This window comes from Aptenodytes forsteri, unplaced genomic scaffold, assembly GCF_000699145.1.
Source record: "Aptenodytes forsteri isolate BGI_AS27 unplaced genomic scaffold, ASM69914v1 Scaffold93, whole genome shotgun sequence".
Lineage (NCBI taxonomy): Eukaryota > Metazoa > Chordata > Aves > Sphenisciformes > Spheniscidae > Aptenodytes > Aptenodytes forsteri.
In genome coordinates this window covers 5,273,827-5,298,414 of record NW_008794665.1, presented here as the reverse complement: position 1 = coordinate 5,298,414, position 24,588 = coordinate 5,273,827, and the positions used below count along the sequence as shown (strand labels likewise).

Here is a 24,588-nt window from a genome sequence, read left to right as displayed (position 1 = left end):
TGTTGTTTCTTATAGCGTCTCAGGTCCTTCTGGGAGTTTTAGTCATCCTCAGTGTAATCATTACTATTCCAAGTAAAATAATGTTGCTGTTCTAAAGTTAGTTTATTATGCTACACAGTAGATTTTATTTTGAGCTGTGGACTTCTGCTCTCTAAACAAAAGTTGACTTAAGTGACTGTAGTCTTGGATTTGGTGGATTTTTTCTCTTCATTTTGCTCTCTTTTGCTGTCACCCTGCCAAAGGTAAACCCTTGAGATGAACAGGTGAGGTGAAGGATAAAGATCTAATGACACTTGTTGGAAATTAGTTGTAAAAATAGGTTGTACTCTGGATGTATTCCTTAATTCTTGTTCATGCCCAGGCAGCTTGAAAACAGGTTTTGTTTAGATCTTGTGATTTCTGGTTTATGTTGTTTCTTTTCAACTGGGAATGCTATAAATTGTTTTCAAATAACGTGTCTGACTATCAGATGTGTTCCCGTGCCTGTAGTATTAACATCAGGCATGCCCTCTCTACACCTATACAGCAGGAACCGTTTCCCCCGAAGGTGCAGAGAAACAGAATTAGGTTTGAATGGAAAAATCAAATAAAGCTGAATTGAGGAGAGAGAAAGAACTGATACGAGTTTCTGAGGTGAGGGTTGAGCGTATTGTATTGTAGGCTGTAAAACTGCTTAATTTAGTGACTAATGTAACTGTGGCTACTCAGCATAGCGTGGTGCCTACCCCTGCACTCTATTGACACTGTCCTTTACAGTCCTTAACAATGAATTTGAAGTGCTGCCAGCAGGTATTACCTTACTTTATTGTAGAATATCCACCTAATGTTTGACAGCTGTTCTGTGTTGTCAGTACTATGCATTGAGAAACTAAGGGCACAAAATCTTTCTAAAGAAGTATTTTTATCTTTTTAAACAAAAAATAAAGGAGATGCAGATAGTTCCTGGGAAGGAATACCACCTACTGTAAGCCATCAGCCGTTCTTCAGCGGTACCTGAACCTCCTGGCCGTCTGTTCTGGTCCTTGCTCAGCCCAGCAGCACAAGGCAGGATGACCTGGCTCCACACCAGTTGGTGCAGTGCCATCGTTAATGTATCACCTGTGATGCTAACTTTGCAGAAGCAGGCTGCAGTGTAAGTCCAGTGAAAGTGGGGCTGATGCCTTCATGATGATGAGGCCTTCATGCTGACTCTTACATGGGACGCCTGATTCATACCGAATCAGAGTCTGAGCTGATGCAGCTCTTCTTGATAGGTAAAGTACAAAAATTGGAGGACCCCAGCAGAGTTTAAAGGCTTGGAGAGATGATTAAACTTTAATGATGTTTTGCAGCCTCATATGCTTTTTTTTTCTGTTGTGAAGCTGCTATTTTCCACTTTGTTTTCCTGATGGTTTTCAGTGGAAACAATGGCATGCTTCTCTTTTGTTTTGTTTTCTGTTGAAATAAACTTCTCTCTAATAATACAAAGTGATGAGGGATAATGATGTTTTGCAGCCTCATATGCTTTTTTTTTCTGTTGTGAAGCTGCTATTTTCCACTTTGTTTTCCTGATGGTTTTCAGTGGAAACAATGGCATGCTTCTCTTTTGTTTTGTTTTCTGTTGAAATAAACTTCTCTCTAATAATACAAAGAAAGTGATGAGGGAGAATTTTTTTTTTATCTGGGATGCAAAATTGGTATATGACTCATGCTTATGGGTAGCATTAGACTGATGATTACAGAGGACATTTTCTGTTAAAAAAGTATTGAACTAAGCATGAAACTTGATTCTGACTTTGAATACACACTGGTTTTGTTTACTCATTCCTTTCAGAATGGCAGATTTTTTCTGGCTTACATCATTTAAAAAATAAAGCACGGTAGTGGATTATTAGATGATGGCTGTTGTCTCAGAATTCTCTTTAGGAATTAATTTTTTTCACATCTGCACTTCATTTATTCTTGGCCTGTCACTTAAGTATGGACCTGTTCCTGCCTTGAGACTGAGAATTGATTCTGAGTCTCCCAGGTTTTGATGCAGTCCAAGTTTCAGGACAAGCAGGGGCCTTGAAAGCCATGCTCCCTTCCTTCCCTCCTGCCGTGGCTCTGCCATCTTTGTCCTGATGTATTGAAAAACAGGGTGAAACGAAGCACAAGGGAAAGAGCAAAATAAAAGTAGGAATTAAGACAGTTATAAAGCACATATTTAGAGCAATTTTAACAGTGTGCCTGTACTTTATTTCAGAAGTGTATCGATACTTTTGCATGATCATATTTTTTTTCCTTAGCGTTGCTCTTTCTGTAATTTTTTGCAAAGTCTGCATCTGCCACACTGAACCCCTCACTGTCTCCATTCCTGAACAGTCAGGGCAACAACAGACAACTAAACTGTGTGATTAAATAAATATATTTTCCCTTAATTCGTATTTAGGCAGCCCTTTTCCTCCTGTAATGATTACCTAAGCAGCAGAAGGAAACCTTTTTGCTTGTGTTATTTTATATGTATTTTGCTCAAGATACACATGGCCTTGGAAGAAAAATGTAGTCTTTTTTTTTTTTTTTTTTCCCCTCCTGAATGCAGAAAATTACCATTCTGTGTGCAGAATGATCACTCTGTTTGTGACAGAAGTTTGAGGGACAGGTAAAGTGACCTCCTCCAGCTCATAAGGTGCTCCTCTTGCACCTTGCACTTTCCTCTCTTCTCCCATCACTTAAACCATTTCTCTTGTTTGAGGAATGTATCCTTCAGCAATTCCAAAATGTGAATTTTCGGTTTCTAGAGGTTTACTGAATTGAAATGCATTTTAAAAACCAAGATGCACTCTTGTATGAAATAGCGTTCTGTTTTTTACAAATGCTAACAAAATTACTTCATGCTGGTTAGCAACCCAAAAACTGTGTCAGTCAATAATGAGTATTAGAATACTGTACATAAGAATGATGGAAAACTACAATGAGGCTACAGGGAATAGAAATGGTCTTTTAAGTTGCCCAATAAACTCTTTTACTGTTGCAATTTACAACGGAGAAATATTTCCTGATATCCCAGCAAACTAAAGTAGCAAAAGAGGCTGGTGCTGATTCTTCTACTAAATTTTTAGTTCAACAGAAAAGCCGAGTTTTGCAGCATACAGCTTGCTTGCATTGTCACTAGTTGAGTTTTAAATGTTGCAGTCTCTTTCCTGCTGTAATAATGATTTACATCTTTCTAGTTAATGAGCCTAGATCATTAGAACATCCATGTTCAACGGCTGCCTTGAAAAGCACAGCAGTCCTGTAGTCCACTGATAAGTTATCATAAATGATGGTTCTTTACCCTTTTACTTCAAAAGGAACTTCCCAGAAATACTGTTATTGTAGGTGGCAAATAAAAACCTCTGACCAAGACAGAACCTCAGTCTGAAAAAGTATTTTGGCTAGTCAGGTATGAAATAATCCCACAAATCATTAATATGAATGATCAACAGAAAGAAGACAGGGTTAGTCCAGTTCTTAATGACTATATCTTGTAATGCCTCTTCAGGGGTGTGAGATTCTCTCGACATTTCACAACACCATCTTCTATGCCTGAAAGGACACCATAATTAAAGGCAGGCAAGTAAGGTAATCATATTTACTAACTTTGAGTACCAAACCCACCCAGAAAACAAGCAGTAAGTGTTTCTTTGGGTATTTTTTTTTCTCTTTTGCAAATATTTGTGGAAGTTTTTTTTCTGAAGAGAGACAATAGTCTGTAAATGAGATCTATGTGAGTCAGTTTGTCAGTGGATAAAGATTTTATTGTGAAGGAACTGCTGAATCCTAATAAGTTTCTTGGGTATAAACTGCCCACCAATTTCTTTAAATGGCAAAAATTATGTTCTTTAGTTGAGATAATTTTATATAAGATAGCTATTTGTATTCAGTTATGTACAACAAGCCAGCCAAGGAACAATCTTGAGACAAGGAGTACAGTGAATATTAAGAATCATTGATCCAGTGCAAATCACACCTGATCCTTATTGTTTACCCATGCTACTGATGGCTCACTAAGAATGTGCAATTTAAACAGTTTGTTTTTAGCAGAGATATGAATACCTGTAGTAGAAATTTATTGTAACAATTTTTGCAGGGAAAAAAGTGAAAACTGCTTTCTTGACTTTTGCAAGATTTGTGCCTGGTGCAGAAGCCTTGTTAGACTGCAGAAGTCTGTTGTGGCTTTGTTCTTTCGATTGCCTTATTGCTGCTGTTTGTTTGTAAGGGTAGATCAACGAAAAGGGCTCAAAGAAGGTCCTGAGTCCTTGCCTGCTGAAGCTCAGGACTGGAAGCTGCTCCTTGCTGAGCTTGGGAGGGACAGCTCCGACTCCCTACATTGGAGGAGGATCTTCTAGACCCTGCCCAGGTCCTGGGATCCCCTGTAGCTGCGTACTTGGTTTGTCAGTCCTTGATGGAATAGATGACAGTAATGTTGTCCACGGCAAGTTTCTAATCCTCAGTCCTCAAAGAGAAATTGTCAAAACAGCTCCAGTGTTTTAGATCTTTTTTTATGTGGTCCAGTTTCAGTGAGTCTTTTAAATAAGACTTTACTCAAAGCTGAACAGGAGTTTGAAATGAACCAAGATGACTTTTTTCATTTATTTAGTTCTTAAAATAGTCTTTTAGACTTCAATAATTCTTAAACAAAGTACTAACATTTATGAAAGGTGACACAGTCTGTTCTTCTTAGCAATAGTTGTAGAGATTAATTTCATCTTTTGTAGTCTTGGTAAGATGCTATTCCAGAGAACGTATACTTATCCTCACTATCAGTGTTTTCATACCTAACTGGTATTGTTATGTAGCATTTTACTTTCTTTGGTGGAAAACCTCAAATATTTCCTAGCTCTACATATGCATTCTTTTGAGTTAAGAGAAATAATATTTTTTTGGATTGTGTTTTAGAATTGTGTGTTTTCCGAGACTGCATGAAAAAGGAGAAAAATGGGTTGAAAGCTCCTTCTTTTCGACTTCCATTTTTTCATAGCAGATTCATCAGCTCTGCTTCCTGCGATGCATAGATATCCCTGCTTCTCTTGGACACCAAAAAGACAGACTCACAATTACTTTCTTTTGTGGGTGATGATCTTCTGAAACCTGATTACCTTACTTGTATGTTTTCTGAAGATAAGATCCTATCTGTGCTGACTCATATTTTTAGTCATGATGATGTGTCTTCCGTTTTTATAAGAAGCCTCTGTTGATTTGTGTTTGGGTTTTTTTTTTCTTTTGGTCGCATGCTTTTCAGCTTTCTAGCAGGCTATTTACAGTAGCTAGACCATTGTCAGTTGAAGGTCTTTAATGAATTTTCTCTATGAAGTTCAGTGACATAAATATTTCAATTTGAAATAGATATACAAACAAGAAAATCATACAAAATTTTCAGGGAAAATATAGGGTTTAAAACTTTTAGAGTACATGAAAACTTTTGGGTGTAATAAATACAGGTTTATGACCCAAGAGGTATTTTTTTTTATTACTTGGCCAGATACAAGAGGCTAAAAAAGAGACTGCCAAGCAATTTCTGCAGTTTCAGTTAAGCACAGCCAAGCTTTAACAAACGTATGAATACATTAGGATTTTATTATTTTTATGTGCCTGTAAGGTTTCTGCCTTGCAATCACTTCAACTAACCATGCTATTGCAATCCAGAGGGAGTAGCAAGCAGCCTGAAAAGTCACTGAAGTGCAAATAGTGCATTTTTTTCTTAGCACACATTTTTCACTTGACAGTAACAAATCCACAAGAGAACTGTTTCCCTTGAATTGCCGGACTGCCGAGAGCCAAATTTGACCAATCAGTTGTACTAACCAGTACAGGGGAGAAGCAGCAGCAGAAACCTGTGCTTCATAAAGGAATCTATAATGAAGACAAAAGATTTTGTTTCATAAAATGAAGGCAGCATGTTCTTGGGAATAAGACTGCTTGCGTGCTTGCAAGCAAGGAATAGAATAGCCAGAATTATGCATAAAAGAAATAATATAAATTCCATCATGAAAATGTGTCTTCAATGTAGAAGACAGCAGGTCAGCTACTCTTCTCCTGTAAGGGAGCCAGTTAGTTAAGCTACCTACACATTATAGAAAATAAAGGGAATTAGACATAAATAAAGTCATGAATGAAATAGTAAATAAAGGAAAGCTGAGTGGACCCACTTTTTGTAGTGAAGGTCTATTGAACCCAAGTTGGAGTTATGATTTCTTGCCAGGTGCTGGGATCCAAACTTTCTGGCTGACACCATGTGAATGGTGGTTCTATCAGCTCTCTCAGATAATAACTACCAATTTTGACTCTCTTGAAAATGTCTCTTAGTTATTTTTTTTTTTATTAGCGACAATGTAAAATTTAAGCATCTGGAAGTATCAATTGACCCATAAAGGCTTCTAAACTCGGGGTAGATGCAGACAAAAACATTGTTGCTCAATAAAGACAATGGAGTCTTGTGTGTTGGCTGTTTTCCTTACCAGTGACAGCAATTTTATTGCAAGAAAATTTGTAGAAATGCTGGGTTTAGTGCATTTGCCCTGAATGTGTGAGAAAATCAACTCCTTTCATTTGGCATTTGGTTGTTTTGGGTTTTTTTTGTAGTACTAGTTTTTGTTTTGTTTTAATGGATGTTCAGCGTCCCATGATGATTCACTGTTTTAGTTGATGATTTCATTGTTCTAGTGAAGGATTATGGTCAGAGTGACTCCCGTAGTTGCCTTGATAGGGGCCTGTGGTTTTGAGCACTTCCTTGGGTTTTTGCTTGACTTTGAGCAGAGATTGCACATCTTCGTTGAGCAGAAGCGTGTGCTGCGGAGGTCAGCTTGCCACCAGCCCGCATGGGGTGGAACCTCACAGCCTGTAAGAGGTGGTAGAAAGTGGCATTTCCTTCTGAAATTTAGTGTTAATGAGGAGTCACAAACACCCCACAGATTAATAATACTCTAGATATAGAGAGTTTCAAGTAAAAGAAATACTCTGTAGCTGTGAGCATTTCCAAGTCTTTCCTTTTGCCAAACAATTTTTCACCATAAATGTTTTCGCAGTCCTTGTTTTCTACAGCTGTGAGCTGAATTCAAAGCTACAGGAAGTGCATGCTAAAGAAATGGAGAGATGAGAAAAATAAATGCAATTGTTTTAATATCATGAAAAGGTTGGGGGTTTTTTGTGCAGGACAAAAGTAAAATAAACTATGGCTGGATTTGGGGTTAGTATTGTAGTAGTTGTAGTTGGAAAGAACGTTTTCTGGAATGAATTAAACTGATAATGTATTTGATCTTAGCCAAAAGTAGACAATGTTCTTTTTGAAAAATGAGTCATTCTGCAGAGCAAGAGAGTTAGAGGAAAGTTATTCTGAAAGAAGGGCTTAACTTCATTCACTGCATGAACATAGCGTTGTGTTAAAAAAAATATCACCAGTACCCAACTTGCAATGAATAGAAACAGGGAAATGGTCATCTTTTAGTGCCCCATTAAAGCATTATTTTGCTGTATGCTCTGACAGGATAGTGTTACGTACAATATTCAAAGGAATATGTGCATTGTGGTCTAAAATAATGATCACAGCTCTGGTTATCCCAGTGTGTTATGGAAGTACAGCTGATATTAGCCCAGTAAGGTTCTGAACAATAAGTGTCTCCTGCTAAAATACAGATTTGCCTTTTTGCATTGGAAGTAATAGTCATTTAGCAGTACTCTGCTCCTTAAATGCGTAATGTCCTACAGAGCTGGAGTATTATGCTTGTATCTAGTAGTAGTTCATACACCAACCTCCCAAGAAGGGCAAGCACAAGGGACATTGTTTCAGAAGTTACTTCAGTTATTCAAAAAAAGAAAAGAAAAAAAGAAGTTTTTTTTCTTGTCTTATTTTTCTGTCACCTAATTATTAAAACTAACAGATGTAAGAGATTGGACTTTCTCCCTGAACTAGGAGGACTTGAAATTTAGACTGTTTATACTGCCCCAGTGCTGAGAGAAGAGTATAAGCTATGGCATTAATACAGACACGTAAATCTGGAGAAAGAGAGTTCAATAGGTGTTTCCCAGTCTTTGAGAATAGCCAAGAAACTTTACTTGCAACCCAGATGAAATACCAATTCACTTGTCAAATAGCTTTTTCTTGGTCAGTATGACTTCACAAAATGCAAATTTAGGAAGTAACTTATTTATCTACTTCATAGCAGCTTGGAAATCCCTGTAACAGAAGGTCTGTAACAACAGAAGACAAGGTTGTGTTAACTGAGTGGAGCAGAACCGAATTTGGCCTGATTGAAGTCAATGCCAGTAGTCACCCAGTGAAGCTGTGTATCTTCAGCTCTTTGAAGTCAAGGACTAAGTAAGCAGGAAGAAAATGGACATTGCATAGCAGTAAGTTGGCCCAAATGCTTCCTGGTTTGAGTATTGCAGCAGTCAGCAGAGGAGTAGCGTTCAAAGCCAGGCGCTCATCTTTAAAGTCACATCGGATACAAAGCTTTATTTCATACTGGTATGGCAGTCTTTTGGTACACCCATACAGGTTGGCTACTCCGCCATCAGTAATGCACACCTACAGCTGCAGTATTGTATTTCGGAAAAACCTATCTTTGAGGGGTTTTATGCCTTTTTTTTTTTTTTTTTTTTTTTTTTTTTTGGTCAGAAACTTTGCATGGTTTTGCATTAAAGGATGGTAATTGTTTCTTGCGGTGTGTGGCACCGTTATGTCCTGGTGATGGGATTTGCTCCTTTTGAATTGTTCTCTCAGAAAAGATCTGGTGTTTGTGAGAATCAGTTGGTGGTCTCACCTTTTGTATTTTCTGTTAAAAGCACGTCCTTATTAATGATGTTTTTTTAAGAGGAAATGCATTGTATTTGCAGATACTTCCTTTATTATACATGCTGCCTTTAAGTGGATATACATTATATTTTAAAACAAAACTTCATAAGGTCACATAAACACTGTTTCATATTTAGATTATGTATATGTCCAGGATTATGGTGTTCCATATTCTTTGAAACCAGATAATCTGGGAAGTGCAGTGGAAGAAGTAATCACATAGCTCCCATCAGAATTAATGAACTCTGTAGCTAGATCCTCTGAACTTCCTGAAAATTTTGTCCTTGCAATATAAAAAGCTGGCTCAGGAGTTTATTTGATACCTGTACATGTAACTTTTATTGAAATCCCAAATCTGTGAGATTGTTTCTCATCTGAAACTGTAGCTGGGGGTGTTTTCAGGCTGTGTATATTCTGATTGCATGATTTGCATTTGTATGATCTGTTTGGCTGAGGCTGATTCAAGCAGTGGAGGCCTTTATCCTGCAAGTGCAAAAAGTAAGGTGATGGAGATCCTTGGATGGAGATACTGAATTCACATACACTTAATTAACATATCAAATTTAACCTAATCAAATGCCAATGAAATCCTGTTTGGCTGATTGGTAAGTTATTAAATATTTATTTACCTCCACTTGGAATGTTTGGTCTGTAATTATTAAAAATGTATCTGATAACTCTAGATTAGAAACCTGAAAGGCTATCATATTTGAGATTACTGATAGACTACAGACCAGAAGAGTGCCATAAATGCCAATTCAGTATAATAGATTTTTTCCCATTTTTTTCACCTGATATTCTCTTTGCAAGCTATTTTTCGATGGCGACCTTTTCTTCTTACCTCTGTTTCTGAATAGCACTATCTCTGTTACCTCCCAGAACAACTTTCTGCATGTGATGTGGTTGGTGGCTGTCTGCCAAAAGAATGTTTTTCCCCTGTCCCTCCCCTCCTCTGACTTTGTTTTTGGGTTTTTTTTCCCTCCTCAGTCAGCCATTGGGAAAATAATTCTTGATATAGTGGGAGAGACTGGTTAGTTTGCTTGAGGAGCGTGGTGTAGGAACTAGCCCAAATCTTCCTGGGTGCCACCCCTAATGCTACCCAGAGTCCTGTCTAAATTGCATGCACTCCTTATATGCCTAACAGCAAGGTTATACAAAGAAACATAACTAAGGCTATTCTGTTCATCAATGTGACTTCTTTGTGTTCATTTTCATAGTTGTCATTAAGTGCTAGCAGTTTTTTTCTGGAACTAGATGATATTTAAGGTCCCTTCCAACCCAAACCATTCTATGATTCTATGATTCATGTTGATTTAGGATCAGCATATGAATTTAACCACCTACTCGAGGTCATGTTTAGGTATATGTTTTCAGCAAGAGGAAATTAATGTGGTCAACTCCTCCTGGCACTGCCTCCCCTAACTAATTGTCATATGAGCTTTTACCAGGACTTAAATTACTATGGAGAGCTTTCTCTTAAAAGCACTTTCCTCAAAGGTTAATCATTTTTCACCGAGAATTAGATTTGTATAAGACTTTGGTTATGAAATTTAGATTCTATAATTTTAAAAAGTCGTCTTATGTGGCTTGAGCTAGAATTGGGAAACTTGCACGTTATTTGCTTTCCTTATCTCTATACCCATATACTAGCACATGAACACCTGTAGTACAGCAAGGTTATATTAAAATAATAGCTCAAGCCCATTAAAGACATGGGTACAAAAGCTGAGGTTAAAGCTCAATAGGTCTTCACTGCTGGTTCTTTTCGCTCACGGCTCTGAATATAGACCATTAAGCCCAAATGCTGAACTTCACATAATTCCTTTGAAGCTAATTGTGCTGGCTCCTTCCACTCAGGGTGCATGCAAGTATTCATGTCCATACTGCTGGTTGCTTATTAAGAGACCAGGAATTTGAGAAATAGTATTTTTATTTTCCCTTAACTTCTGTCTCTGGGAAATACAGGCAGAGTGCTATAGATCCAAAGGTAATGAACAAATGCATTTGTTTGTGTCAAGCAAATGTTTGTTGTCCACTGATAAGACAAATTGTTGTGCTGAAGGAAGTAGGATGCTTTTTGTCATAGAGTAATGCTTCTGATTCTTAATAAAACACTGATTGGGGGATGGGATGGAGCATAAAGCAGGTCTGCGATGGCACAGAATGAGGAAACTGTGACAACAAATGTTATCCTTAGGTGAAAATGGAAAATATATATTACAAGCCAACATGAACGTCCGGTGTTTGTGGTTAGGTTTTTAGATGCTAGGCATTCATACTGAAGCTCGACATGCTAATGCTGCTACCCATAAAATCTTGTAAATTGTTGGGTGCTTGGAAGGTAATTGGATTGCAGTCTGTTAGGGTAATACTGCTCTAAAATTCTACAGTAAGAGCGGCAAACAAGGATACTATCCATCAAGCCCTTGTAAATACCGAGGGCTTCTTTGGGCTTTATATAACTATTGCTATATCCATGTAATACCAGTGCCTTTGTTTTAACTTTACTGGGGTTTGGATTTGCGCTGCTTGAGAGAAATACTAACTGTAAAGAAACCTGGTCCTAAGAGTTGAATTAAATCATCAACAAGAAAAATTACCACGTTAAATTGTGAAGGACCAGCTACAAGCTACTTCTAATGGCAAATTGCTGACTCTGGAAAAATATTGTATAGCAAAAACCTAATGGAGGTCTCTTCAACCAGATTAGTGAGAAAGATGTAACACTGAGTAATTCTAATAACGAACCTGTATGTTATAGATGGACAATATTACAGTCCAGTCTATGCAAATAAAAACTATTCCCAGAATAAAACACAGCATTGAATTTTACGCTGCTTTTTTCTGCGGAGCTGAGCATATTTGAGCTTCTCTTCAAAAGCCCTTTTCCCATTTTGCTTTGTTTCACCTTCCCTAAACTTCATTTGGAGCATCGTGTGTAAAGCCAGGCTGTGCCTACTTCTTGTGTAGGACCTTCCTTCCTCATTGAAAGGGCTCTCTTCTTCTGGTGCGTTGAATTGGATGGAGCAATATGAGGATGTGTTGTTCCCTCTCTGGCTATCCCTGCTCTCCCACTGACTGAACTTGTGACCTTATAAATTATTAAACTTCCCCAGGCCTTTGCTTTTTACATCTGTAAAACTGAGGATAAGAGAATTTCCCTATTGGTATAAATAACCTTGATCTAAGGATATGAGCTGGAAATCCTGCCCCAGACACCAATGAAGCACTTTCCTCACAAGTAATCCTTCTGATGGGGTTATTTGTGGAATAAGCATTGCTCCCTGATAGTGAGGGTGCATTAACAGGAGATAATGACAACGTGTTTGCTTTGGTGCCCACTTAGTCTCCTGAAAAATTCAGCTAGGGTAGGAGCGTGGAGGGAAGGGATTTTTCTCTGCCAGCAAAGGTTTTACAGTACTTGGTAGAGGCTGTTCCCTGAGACTCTGTTTCTTCTGGTAGCTCTTATATATATGAAGGCGCTCCTCTGCTGGCCAGGCTTATGTACATGGTTTTTATTTTGTTTTGAGACACTGCAAATAATTTTGTGATACAAAAAGTAAGTTTGTGGAGCTATTTTTAAAAACTTTGTGCTGAAGATATTTTTGTAGCCTTAACATCTTGAAGGGCTTGCTGCCACATGGTTTAGGGGTGGGGGTTGTTTTTGTGTCCTCCTTCACCAGAGAGTATTAATGACTGTTGTCCTGAAGGTCTTTTCTGATGTGATGTTTCCCCTTCCCCACTCTTTTTCACTCTACCTCTTCAAATCAAGTGTCATTAATTTGTTCTAGCCTTCAGGGGATGGTGGGAGAAAACTAACTCCTATTACAAGGAGTGAGCGTGGGTTGATCTTTATAGACACCAGTGTTTCAAGTGTTGGCAGAGTAGAACACAGTATAGCATCCTCGTGTGTTGCACAGAAAACAGCTTTTCCCAAGATACTCTCTCTTCTCCTCTTTTTTTTTTTTTCCTCCCCTCAGTACAAAGAAGGAAAGTCGGCAACTGAACATTGTCAAATGTGGCGTTGGTGGTCCATTTGCAGTTTCCTTTGCTGTACCTGTATGGCTAATGGTTTCTGGCTTTATCTTTGAAGCAGGCTTCTCTACAAAAATACGTAATTGCAGTTTTTTGTTAATGCCATTTCACTCTGGTAGTCTAAACTCATCAATTTGCATGAAGTGATTGAAGGGAAAAGAGAGATGAAAGCCTATTATAATCATGTTAGATAACCAGATATGAATATGAATGAGATCATGCTTCTTTTGGAAACACAGAGCTGTGTTGTTCAATACACTTAGTATAACAAACATTCATATGAAAGCCCGTTATGTTGAGTCTAGTAGATATTTTCTTAGGATAAATTACCTAGTGAGCTGTCTAAATGATTCCGACATTAATTTGAGTAAGTAACGAAGTCTGCAAGTTCTTTAAACATCTCACTTATAAACAGAAACAGAACTGCATGACTATAAAACAATGTATGTAACTTAACCACTGAGTTTGTGTCTTGAGTAGTGCTTTAGTGAGCAGCTACAAATAAAAATTTTGGGAGTTTCTTTTATTTTGTACTTTTCCTTCCTCCTTGTTCTACAAAGAGTAAGGAAGAAAATAACTCAATCTTTAGCAATTAAAAAAAAAATAATGCATGGAACAAAACTGTGATGTTTCGAACGTTTCATACTGCTGTGACAATATACAATGTTCCTCAGAAACACGTACACTTGGAAACAAAGCTCATTCAAGCTCAAAGATTGTGTAATAGAAGACAGGTGACTCTTATATGTGACTTTGTTCTTAAATCTTGGGAAAAACGAGAGCCTTCTGGTTAATCGTTGAGCCTTTCAGGAGCAATGCAGTAGTTTTTCTTGAAGCACCTGAGAATTTCATGCATATAGCTCTTGCAAGTGTTTTCCCTCATATTTATCGGTTGGCTAAGGAAGCCCAGCCTTTGACTCCTCAGCTACAGAAGTTTGTCTAGTTGTTTTTGCTTTGCCTTTGTGTGTCCACTGTTGCTTGTTAAGTACTCCTTCCTCACTTGGCTTCTTCATTCAGCCTTTGGTAACTTTTCATTGCTCCAAACTACTTCCCTGGAGAAATGGCTGGGACATACTTCTCATTGGGGTATGCAGCCTCTTTACCATCTTATCCTGTAGACCTGGACAAAGGAGCATCCACGAGTCAGCTCAGACACGCACAGGTTTACACAGTGCGCTTGTCCCTTTTTCGGTAAGGCTTTGTTAGTATTGGGTGTCCTTGGAAAGCGGTAAGCTCTTGGAAGCATGTGTGAACTAGTGGAATGGTAAGCTAAACATTTTGCTAAACATCAAGCTACCAGCTTATTAACAGCTAAACACTTCCTAAATGTTGTACAAAGCAAACCCCTTTGCGATTTGCAGTCTGCATTCTGCAGTGTAACCCAGTAGGGTGTTTTTCTCCCTTAGGTTTTGCAGTATTGCATGCTGCTTTGCTGAAGTACAGTCCTTTGGAGCTCAGTGCAAAGCCATCCCTAGCTCAGTGAACGTAGAGAACAAGTTGTCAAGCGATGGATAATATTCCCTACACAGTGTTAGTTTCTTCTTTAAAAGGTGTCTTTGTTTCATTATTGTTACTTGTCATATACGTATGAGTTTGCAGATGTTGCTTCTGAAGCTGATGATGGAGCGTTGCATATCTGCTCCTAATCCCTGATGACGTTTGAAGATGGGAATATAATCTTGTGATACATGGAATGTAAATTCACTTGAAACATTAATGGTATTTTACTATCAGAATGTAATGTTACACCAATTAAGTATATACATGATAAATGAGAAAATAAGTGCAGCATATCCAAACTGTTGCAGATAGAAAATTTTTGAATTGACAGTGTTTAATGTACTATGAATATAAATTTTGTTCTTAATATCCAGCTGGAGTGGGAAACCACACAGAATAATCTCTGGACTGAGTTTCTATGTAGTGAAGAGCATTTAGTTATCTGAAAGAAGGTATCTGAAGAGCATTTACAGACTTTTTATTTGTGCCAATAATCATTGCAATCTAAATCACTACTCTACCGCTTTGTCTTCTATAAATAAGCTGGCAATACCACTGCTGAGCTTTGGGTTTCCTTCACTGCTAGTACAACTTGAACTTAATGGTTCCTGTTTCAATATTGCTTACTCCTTTGACATAAGTCAGAGGGAGATCCTCGCAGTGAAGCCATCAGAAACACAATTTAATTTGTATTAGGATGACAATTTCTGAAAACAAACAAACAAACAAAAATTTCTCCCTTCTCTCCCCCATGTCCAATTTCTGTTTTTATAATAAAATGGTATTTTATAGACAGTTACATTGGGAAAGTTCTGGTGCTATAGTGTAAGATGGTGTAGTGGATCAAAGTACCCATCATAACAAGTAGGAAAAGCTGCTCAGAAACATGATTTCTCAGTAATTGCATGGCCAGTCCTGTGAACTTGAATCTTTTGGAGGGGCCCATGTCTGAAAACTTCCTCAACAGAGATAAATTTTGAAGGAGTCCACAAACAACCAGTGTTTCTTAAACCTTCTGGTTGCACCAATGAATTCAGTAGGGGATCAGTTTAAAGCAGCTAAAAAAACTTCTGTACATAGCGTGTTGTGCAGTTCTGGAGCTTGCTGCCCTGAGAGGTTAGGTAGGTAGACACTATTGACAGGCTCAGATAGATGAATTCACGGACAACAAGTTTGGTGCCTGAACTGACCCCTGGAAATGGTAAGTCAGTGGAAACACTGTTTTGTTGTTGCCCAGCTGTCAATTTAAGGATATAAAGAAAGTTGAAAAGCACTGGATACATTAAGCAGTCTTTTTAGGGAAAAAAATATGCTGTCGGATTATTTAGTTACCATAAATTGATGAGTGTAAAAAGGCCGTGACTTGATGGCACTTTTGGGAGACCAGTGATATAGGAAAATATGTGAATTTCTAACAGAAGACATACCACCCAATAATCCTCCTTTTGATAAATTAGTTTTGCATGAACACAGCTGCTTTTAAGGTTAATCCCACACACATACAAACTGTGTTTTGTGTTCCCTGTGTTCATACTTTAAATCCATAAGTACGTTGATCCTGGAGATCTTCATTAAGAATTGAATTTCCTGCTTCACTGTGCTGGGCTTTATTTTGTCGTTATTTGATGGAAAAACGTTCCTATCTCGTTGAATGTGTTGTTCGATGGCAAGTACTCCAGTACCAAAAGAGGGCCTGCACAAGTATAAAAAAGGAGATTTTTGGCAAAATTAAAAGGAGTGACAGATCCAATGGTAATGCTTGTACAAGAGTAAACATGAATATATAATAATTAGCGTGCTTTCAAAATTTTTTTTCTGTAACGTGAAGGGGGAAGGTAGTGAACTTAAAAAAAGAGCTTTGTAGAGGCAGCATGGAGTGGACGTGGAACGTCTCCTGTGGGCTCTTGGTGGGACAGTGCTGCAAGGCTCTTTGTTAGTGTTGGGAAGCTGCAAGACAAAACGTGAAGGGTATGGCAGAGTTATTGGCTGATGGATGTTTCTGCCTTGATGAATGGAAATATAATGCTGGATCTCTTCTGCCCCCACCTAATGAAAGATAAAGCATTGATCTGGCTGCCTCGGAAATCTTCCAGTTTTGAGATTCGTAAGAGTTGGAAAAGAAAGGTGGCAGAACTATAGCTTTAGAAGCAGTTGCTTTCAAACTACAAATGGAGTATAGTACTGTATACATACGAATTTCCCTTTAATTTATTTGTAAATAAGGCCATCCATCAGAATGTGGGTACACGGGCTTTACGATGTAAGGACGTTTCAGGTCTATACACACAAACCTGGAAAGTATAAGATCCTTAAGCTATTCCAGGCAAAACACTAATTGGATTAACTGTATGTAACATCATGATCTTTCAGTAGGAATTCTGGGATCTGACCATAATAAATTAAATCTCAGTGTTAACTCTTAATTTTGAGTGTCTTCTCTTCCTCCCACTGCTTTTACCTGCTGATTTTAAGCTTCTCTTTCGGAACTACTTTAATTGCTTGGCAAGGTTGGGTCTGAGGGCTTTTTAGCTTTCCATGTTTTTGTTTGGTTTTTTTTTTTTCTGGATATGTTTCTGCATCTGTTGTCAAGTATAGAAAGAGTAGGCTGCTGCACGCAGAGTGCCTGGAATATCCATCGAGTCTCAATTCTCAAGTCCAGTTCAGAATTTTGCAAGTCATGGGATTGCAGGGCTGTGCACTTCTTATTTCTGTCCTCTTCACTGGTTTGCTCTCTGCTTTTCTGACTTGTGACAAATTCATGGGCATACAGCTACTTGGAGAAAGCTTTCTAACCTTCTTGGTTTCTCTGTAATGGCCTAAATGTATTTTCCTGTTTGCACATGTCCATGTAACAGGAAAAAAAAAAATAGTTGCTTTGTGCTTTAGTGAAAGAGCAAAAGTTAAATCCATTTAAAAATCTTTCAATCTTGTTCAACTTCAGGTTTTTGCAGTTGGAGCAAATGGGGGTGGGCGATAATTGGTAGAGCTGTACAGTTATATAACTAAAAGCTTTTCTGCTGGAAGTTAGGAGAGCAGATTGCTTGGCCATCAATATGCGACACGTGTTCTTAATCTTCCCACAGTGTCCATGCAGAGGAGTACAGTCAAGCAGTGTGTATTGGTTTGGTAGATTAACATGTTCAAATAAGAATGCTACCAAAAAATATCCTTTGGGGTACTTTTATTTTAGAGAAAAAGGGGTGGTGTTATACCACTTGAGGATTTAAATAGTATTTATTTAGCATAATTAATGGCAGATAGTATTCTTAGATAGAAATTGTATCTGTTGATGGCTTTCAACATGAAGGTTGTAATCTAAAACTCTTGGGGGGCTGAAATCAACTAGGAAAAAGAGATTATACAATGTAGCACAGTGGTGATAAGAGTACTATATGCTATTTTATGGGGAAAATACCCTGTTACTATCTCAGAAGAATGCACACCTAGCCAGCACTCGTGAATTGTGTCACCAATTTCACATAAATATTCATGAAAGCAGTGACTGGGACATCAGTGTTTTTTCTTTACCCGAGGAGGGGTTGTTTGGTTTGTTTTCGTTTGGGTGGGGATTTTTTTTTGGTTTTTGTTTTTAGTTTTTGGATGGAATGACAATATTATATTGATCCTATTGTTAGTGTATACATTCAGAGAAAAGTGATGCAAGGAAAAATGTAATGTGACACTGGACTGATATGAAAGACGTATGAACACTGTTTGCACTGCGAGTTTGTTGGATTTGGTGTGACAGCTGTTCTATATAGTCCTTTTGTACCTATGTGGGGATGTGACTTCAGCTTCTCCACAGCATGCGATAAATGTGAGGTTTGTTTATCTGCAATAGAACAAGACCTCTGTATCAACTTCCAGATAAAAGCTCAAATAAGAGCACTGCTTGAATACAAAAGCTTGAACCATTACATCAGAGAGAGCATCTGAAGTCTTCTGAATTTAGTGTTAACAGTAAATAAGAAGCTGTGCTGCTGTTGCAAGATAAGGTCTATCTTGGACCCTTGGTTTATTCAGTTTCTTCGTAATCACTCTTCCAGTTTGCAAATCAGATTTTTTTTTTTGAGTCGTTGAAGGGAGAACCAGTCTAAACTGACCTCAGTAACAGTCAAGGCTGTTAACATTTTCTTTGTGAAGGATCGTTGCCAGAAAAGGTCTGGGCTTGGCCCTAAACTGGGGGGTTCTCCCCCTCCCTTAGGTAGAGGAAACAAAGCAAGGAAAAAGGAAGCAGGTTTTGGCACAGCACTGTTAGTTAAGCTTCCATGGGGGCCTCCAAAAGCATGGCCTGCCTTCCTGCAGATGCTTAGAATCACCCACCACGGAGTTTGCATTTTCACAAGGTAGCAGAGCCAATCTCTTAACTCTAAGGCACAAAAAGGGGCATCCCTACTTAGCCCCAGCTGCACATCACTTGTGCTCTGTCTGTCATGTTTATTGGGAGCTGCTCTTTCTAGAGAAGCCGCTTGTTAGATTGACTTCATTGTAATGAAGTGAAGCAAATCATAATTATATGAGGTTAAATAAAGTGGTAGAGGTTAAAGCATGAAAAATCAGTGTCCTCTCGTGTAAGACATGCTTTGGGAAAGCAAGCAGGCCATTTTTCTATACAGAAACCAGAAGTCAGAAATTTGTCAGTTTAACCAGTGGCATACGCCGGACAGGTACACTTTGCATTTTATGGAAATCCTGTTGGTGTTCGTCTGGGTTTAAGACTAGGAGAAGTAGAGGAGCGATGTTGAAAGAAAGAGTAACCTTGCTTGAATGTGTTCTCTTTTTCAGGACGATTTTGGTTTGTCTTACTACTATTACCAGTACTGTGTGCTCTGCTGGGCAGTAGGAGGAATGGATAGATACCTATGAAAATAATTATAGGTCAAATTTGCCTGATGGCTCTCCTTTAATTAGTTCATAGCCTTTTGCACGCACATATATGGATGCATGTCATAGAAAAAGAGCTTCTGCTGAGCAGCTGCCAGCTCTCGCTGGTCGTTTAACTAGAGGATGATGCACAAAATTCTCATAACACATTTCTTATGAGACAGTGACTTCAGAATGCCTGTGCCTAAGATGAATATGGCTCTTTTTCTCTTCTAGTTTGTGGAGACATCCATGGTCAGTTCTTTGACTTGATGAAACTGTTTGAAGTGGGAGGTTCTCCTGCCAACACGCGGTATCTCTTCCTGGGGGACTACGTGGACAGAGGGTACTTCAGCATTGAAGTAAGTTTCTTATTTCTACTTTTGGCTACGAAACTGCTTGCAGCCTATTGTGTATATTTAGCATTGTAATTTAACCAGTTCAGGAACACTGAAGGTCTTCACAGATACCACTTATGAGCAAAAGAAGCCCACGTTAATGTCACTGTTGGTGTTTTCATAAAGGTTGCTTGGTATCCAGCCAAATCCCACTATATCTGTGCTGGAAAGCTGATGGAGAATGGACCTTGGTGCTAACTAGTGGCCATCCAAAAATAGCACAGAACGCAGTCTGCTCTGCAGCTTGCACAACCTAAATAGGATGAATAGACATGAGTTATTAGAAAAGAGACATAACAGAAAAACTAAATGAACAACTCATAGTTTAGTTTGACTTTTAGGTTTATTTGATCTGAGTCTCCTGGATGCGGAATTTTATGAAAATGGAAGGACTAGATAGAGGGTAAATGGGACAAAAAGCCAGCAGATAACATGCTGTGCTGGAGAGAATGAATGAGTTCTCTTTAGATATGGCATGCAGGAGTGCATGATCTCTGGCTTTTGATGCAGCACTTGAATCCACAGGGAAGTGATGCACATGTGCCCTGTTGAAGGTGCTGAGACCTGGTGAAGACTCCAGTATCAGGTTGTAGAATGTGGAGACCAAATGACGGCATCTTTAGCTGGTTGTGAAGGAAACAGTGTCCTGTCCAACCTGCCCACCTTTGACTAGAAGTGAGTCAAATACCAAGCAGAAATCCTTTGTTCAGTGCTCATAAAACAAACTGGATTTTTTCTTCTGTTCTGTGTTGCTGCTTGGTTATGCAAACTGACAGATGAGGTGCACAATTATCAAATAAAACCTAATCTGGATTTGTTCATCCAGGTCATAGTTGATCTAGTCACTGAACGGTCAGTCAGAAACCCTTGCAGCAGCTTTTGAGCTACAGCTTGACTCTTTTCTCTGAAAAGTTGGGAATTTTGAGAGTCAAGGGAGAATACCCATTATCTGTTAGAAGCAATATAGTTCCTGTGATATATGGCTGTGTGTCTGTGACTAGGTAAGATGGCAGCATGTGAGAACACATATACTTGGTGTTTCACTTTACATACCACATCTTAGTACACTGTTGCCATATTGATATAAAAATATGTAATCCCAAACAGCTGAGTTATTTATAATGTGTTTATAAAATGGATCATCTTGCCAGTTTTATATTTATAGTATGAAGAGAAGTTTCTTTAAAATAAAATTCTGTAAAACTACTTTTGCTTTATTAGTTCACTTTAAAACTTAATTTAAAACGTTAACAGAATTTTTGGGAGGTGGCACATTTTCCAAATAGAAATATGCTGTTCCAAGTGCAAATGCTCTAAAACCTTAAGAATTGCAAGGTTCTTTTGCCCATCTGCCAAAAATCAATATAGTTAGGATTTAGTCTCATACTGAAGTCAGCACTTTGATCGTGATTTTTCTGAGCCACGTGTGCCTGTTTCCTCCCTTCTCTGATCCACGGTGAGCTGTAAGCTAAATCATCACTGTGTGGATTACCATGCTGGATCGCTTGGGGCAGGTTGGGAGTGTGGGGGGTGGCTTCACAGGCTTAAATTGTTGTGCAGCTCAGTCTTGAACTACCGTTTTTCAGTTGCGATAACCTAGTTCGTATCTCCTGTAGACTTCAACTGAGCCAAGCTGTATCTGGAAGAGGAGAGTTTTGTCTTCATTTCTATATATGTTTTTAATATAAGCAATAGAACAAGTGGATTTGCTTCAGCTTTCAAGTGCTTGTCTGACAGTTTGCCAAAATCTACTCCAGGGCTATTACCTATTAAAGACAATAGCAAGCCATATCACACAAAGCAAAATAGCTTATGGGTGGGGAATAAGCCCCTTAAAATTAGTCATTTAGCAACATGCACATACATATTTAGCAAATTATATTCTGAATTTAGTTTTTCCATTCTGGAACACTACTTTTTCACTGGAAGCAGTACTGGCTTCTGCCAGTGCCAAGGAAATACCTGAGCTGTCGCTTATATTGTTCCTTTTTGTATGTAAGGTTTTCAAATTACTACTTTTTTGGTCACATAACTGATTTTCCCCACCTGTCACCTTGATTAAAGAATGCCTTTGAAAGGAAAGGCAGGTTTCTGTTTCGTAAGTGTATTTGGATGTAGAGCTATGCATTCAGGCATGAACTCAGCACAGTAAGTAGTGACAAGGAAAGGAAAATGGTGAAGAATGCAACTTGGCATGTTGAGGGGGATGCTTTTGGCAGAGAAGGGGCCCTAAGCACATCTAGCAGGCACCAGCTCTTGCCAGTTCTTTGTGCTGGAGAAGTCATGGTGGTAAACAGTCCTAGTCTGATCTCAGTGCATATTTCTACGACATCAGTCACACAGTGATCTTTATTCCATTGATCTGTTGGCTCCCCTTTCTGCTATGTAGACATGAGATTATTGCAGTTCTGGGGTCTTTCCAAAAGAATTAAGTAGCTGGTCCAAGGTACTAATCACGAGTAATATAAGCTTTTAAAACATCCCTTCGATTGCTGTGTGATATCTAGTGTAAAAGTGACACCATTGAGCCTAGACCTAGCTGAGTTCTAGTAGTGGGCGAGATAATCCTTGTCTGTGGGCTGCAAAGCATTTGGGATTCTTCTGGATGAAAGGTACTATATAATGTAAGTTATTATCATTAAGAACAGAGGAAGAAATTGCATAAGGTAGGTGGAAGGCATTTGATAATGCAGAGGGAAAAAGAGAAAAGTATTTGTATAAGGCACTCAGCAGAAATGACAGTCCTTGCCCCACGGAGCTTTTGGTCTAGGGGCTCAATCCTTCACATGTGTGTTCCGTTTTTACCAGAGTTAGCTCAACTGTTTGAAGGGAGGGTGTTTTGTGTCTTTAAAATTAGTTCTAAGCAAGGTGCCGCAGGATGAGATATTAATAAAGGAATTACCATGTAAAACAAAAAAAGTCAAAATTGTAGATAGGATGAGATGAGGTTTCTCAGCACAGACCAAATCTTTATCCCATAGCTGCAGTCTCTTTTCCATTTGATCTTCTGGCAGAGCCTGAGCATTTTCTCACTTAGAATAACAAATTTCTGCAAGTTGCAATATCTGATATGGCACACTTGTTTCATTGGTTCTGTAACTGATAACGTTTCCCTGTTGTGCTTGTGCACTGTTCCAGAGTTTTGACTCCGGAGTAGAAACCCCCCAGTTCTTGCTTTCAAACAAGTTTTATGGTCATGGAGAAAAGAAACCCAAATGATCAAAACAGAGGGCTATTTTGAAATCCAAAGAATAGTTAGAGCATAAGTGGTTCTGCAGGAATGGGCTGTAAGGAAGAATGACTAGTCTTTACCTGAGTCTGAAAACTCCCTTTTGAAAGGCAGACATAAATGCCATGCGGTGTAGAGGGGAGTATACATATACTGTTTTTCATCACAGTCTTGGAAAAATTACAATCAGAGTAAATACCCACTATAATGCATTAATAATATTATGTAAATGAACTGTTAGAATTATTTTCCTGCTCAATCCCACATAAAAACATACAGGCTTAAATGTCTAATTGAATATCATAAGGTACATACTGATCATTTTTGACAGAGCAGATAGTTAAGATATGGAGAATTAAACCAACATTCAAAAGGAACAAAACCGGAGTTGCGTTTTAAGGTTCAAAACATTCATACATCTTCATTTCCCGAATGCAAAGACTGAAATTCCCGAAGGAGAAACTGGTTTTGTGGTATTTCTAGCAAGAATGAAGTGAGGTGTTTGGAGTGAGTCTGGAATTTGACCATTGGACTTTGCATCAATTTAAAATAGCATTTGGTGCTTGAGATGCTTCTGAACTCAGTGAACGGTTCAGAATTATTAACTGGTCTCTTCCAAGAAAAGAATTACGTGTAAATAAATTTGTGTTAGTAAACTGTGGGTGAAGTGAACGCTGGTGCAGCCATGTGTTTGTCATCTCTCAAGTCTCTGTGCACTTTCTAGGACTTTATTGGAAGAATAAACACCTTTCAGTTTCCTCCATTGCTCTAGTGTGTTAATGTTTCCCAATAAACAGCTTGATTTTAAAATAGTTTTGTCTGGTCAGGAATGGTTTACCGGTGAAGTCAGTCGGTTTTTTCACTTCTCTCAGAGCAAAGAAAATCCTAATACCTTAATTATCCTAAATTTCCTTGCCCTTTTCTTCTATGTAACAGTAGCAAATATGTTTCTCTGTAGCAAGAATTTGCACCTGTAAGATCTCATTTTTGTTGGGCAGTGCTCCTCAGAGCTGGGAATATTCAGTAATTCGGCAAATTCAGATTATTTTTGTATATATTAGCTTCGCAGACTGGACCGTCTGTTTGTCAGGGCCGTCCTTGCAGCTTGTCTGGTCCTGTGCCAACTCTTCCCAGAGTGAGTCCCCAGCATGCCCAGAACACCTTTTGGCTGCAGGGAGAGAACATGGGACGGTGCCCTAGAGGTCACTCACACCGTTTCCCCCACACTGCTTCCATCTCTCCGTGGGACCCATCTCCACAGAAAACAGCTGGGGCCAAGACATGAGGTCCAACGAGGAGAGCTAGGAGCCCAGCGCTTGGATACCTGTTTGGAAAGTACTAGGTGTAAGAATTAGAGCAACATTTAAGAAAAAGAATTTTCTAGTCTCTGGTTGAAAAAGAGGTCCTTACTTTTTGCACGTTTTGAGGTCCTTCCAAGGGCTGAAATGGGAGTAATGTGGTCTAAACACTAGAAAAGAGTATAAGGCAAGTAGCAACATTTTGCAGGTGATCACTTTTGATAAAATCTGGGAGACTAGCTAGAAGAGAGTCTTGCAATAATTGAAGTCTAGAGGTGCTAAAGTACCATACAGGTGTCAAAACAAGATCTTAAAGCAGCTTGGGAATGTGACACCCATCTACAAGAAGGGCCGGAAGGAGGATCCGGGGAACTACAGGCCTGTCAGCCTGACCTCGGTGCCGGGGAAGATTATGGAGCGGTTCATCTTGAGGGCGCTCACAAGGCATGTGCAGGACAACCAGGGGATCAGGCC

General features: G+C 38.8%; 1 protein-coding gene across 1 annotated transcript in view; it reads left to right on the top strand.

The window, feature by feature from the left end:
* PPP3CA (protein phosphatase 3 catalytic subunit alpha) overlaps positions 1-24,588 on the top strand; it is a 122,590-nt gene that overhangs the window by 37,257 nt on the left and 60,745 nt on the right. The window contains exon 2 of the mRNA XM_019470575.1: positions 19,427-19,551. Within this exon, the coding sequence (XP_019326120.1) occupies positions 19,427-19,551 (125 nt within the window). The remainder of the gene's footprint in view (positions 1-19,426; positions 19,552-24,588) is intronic.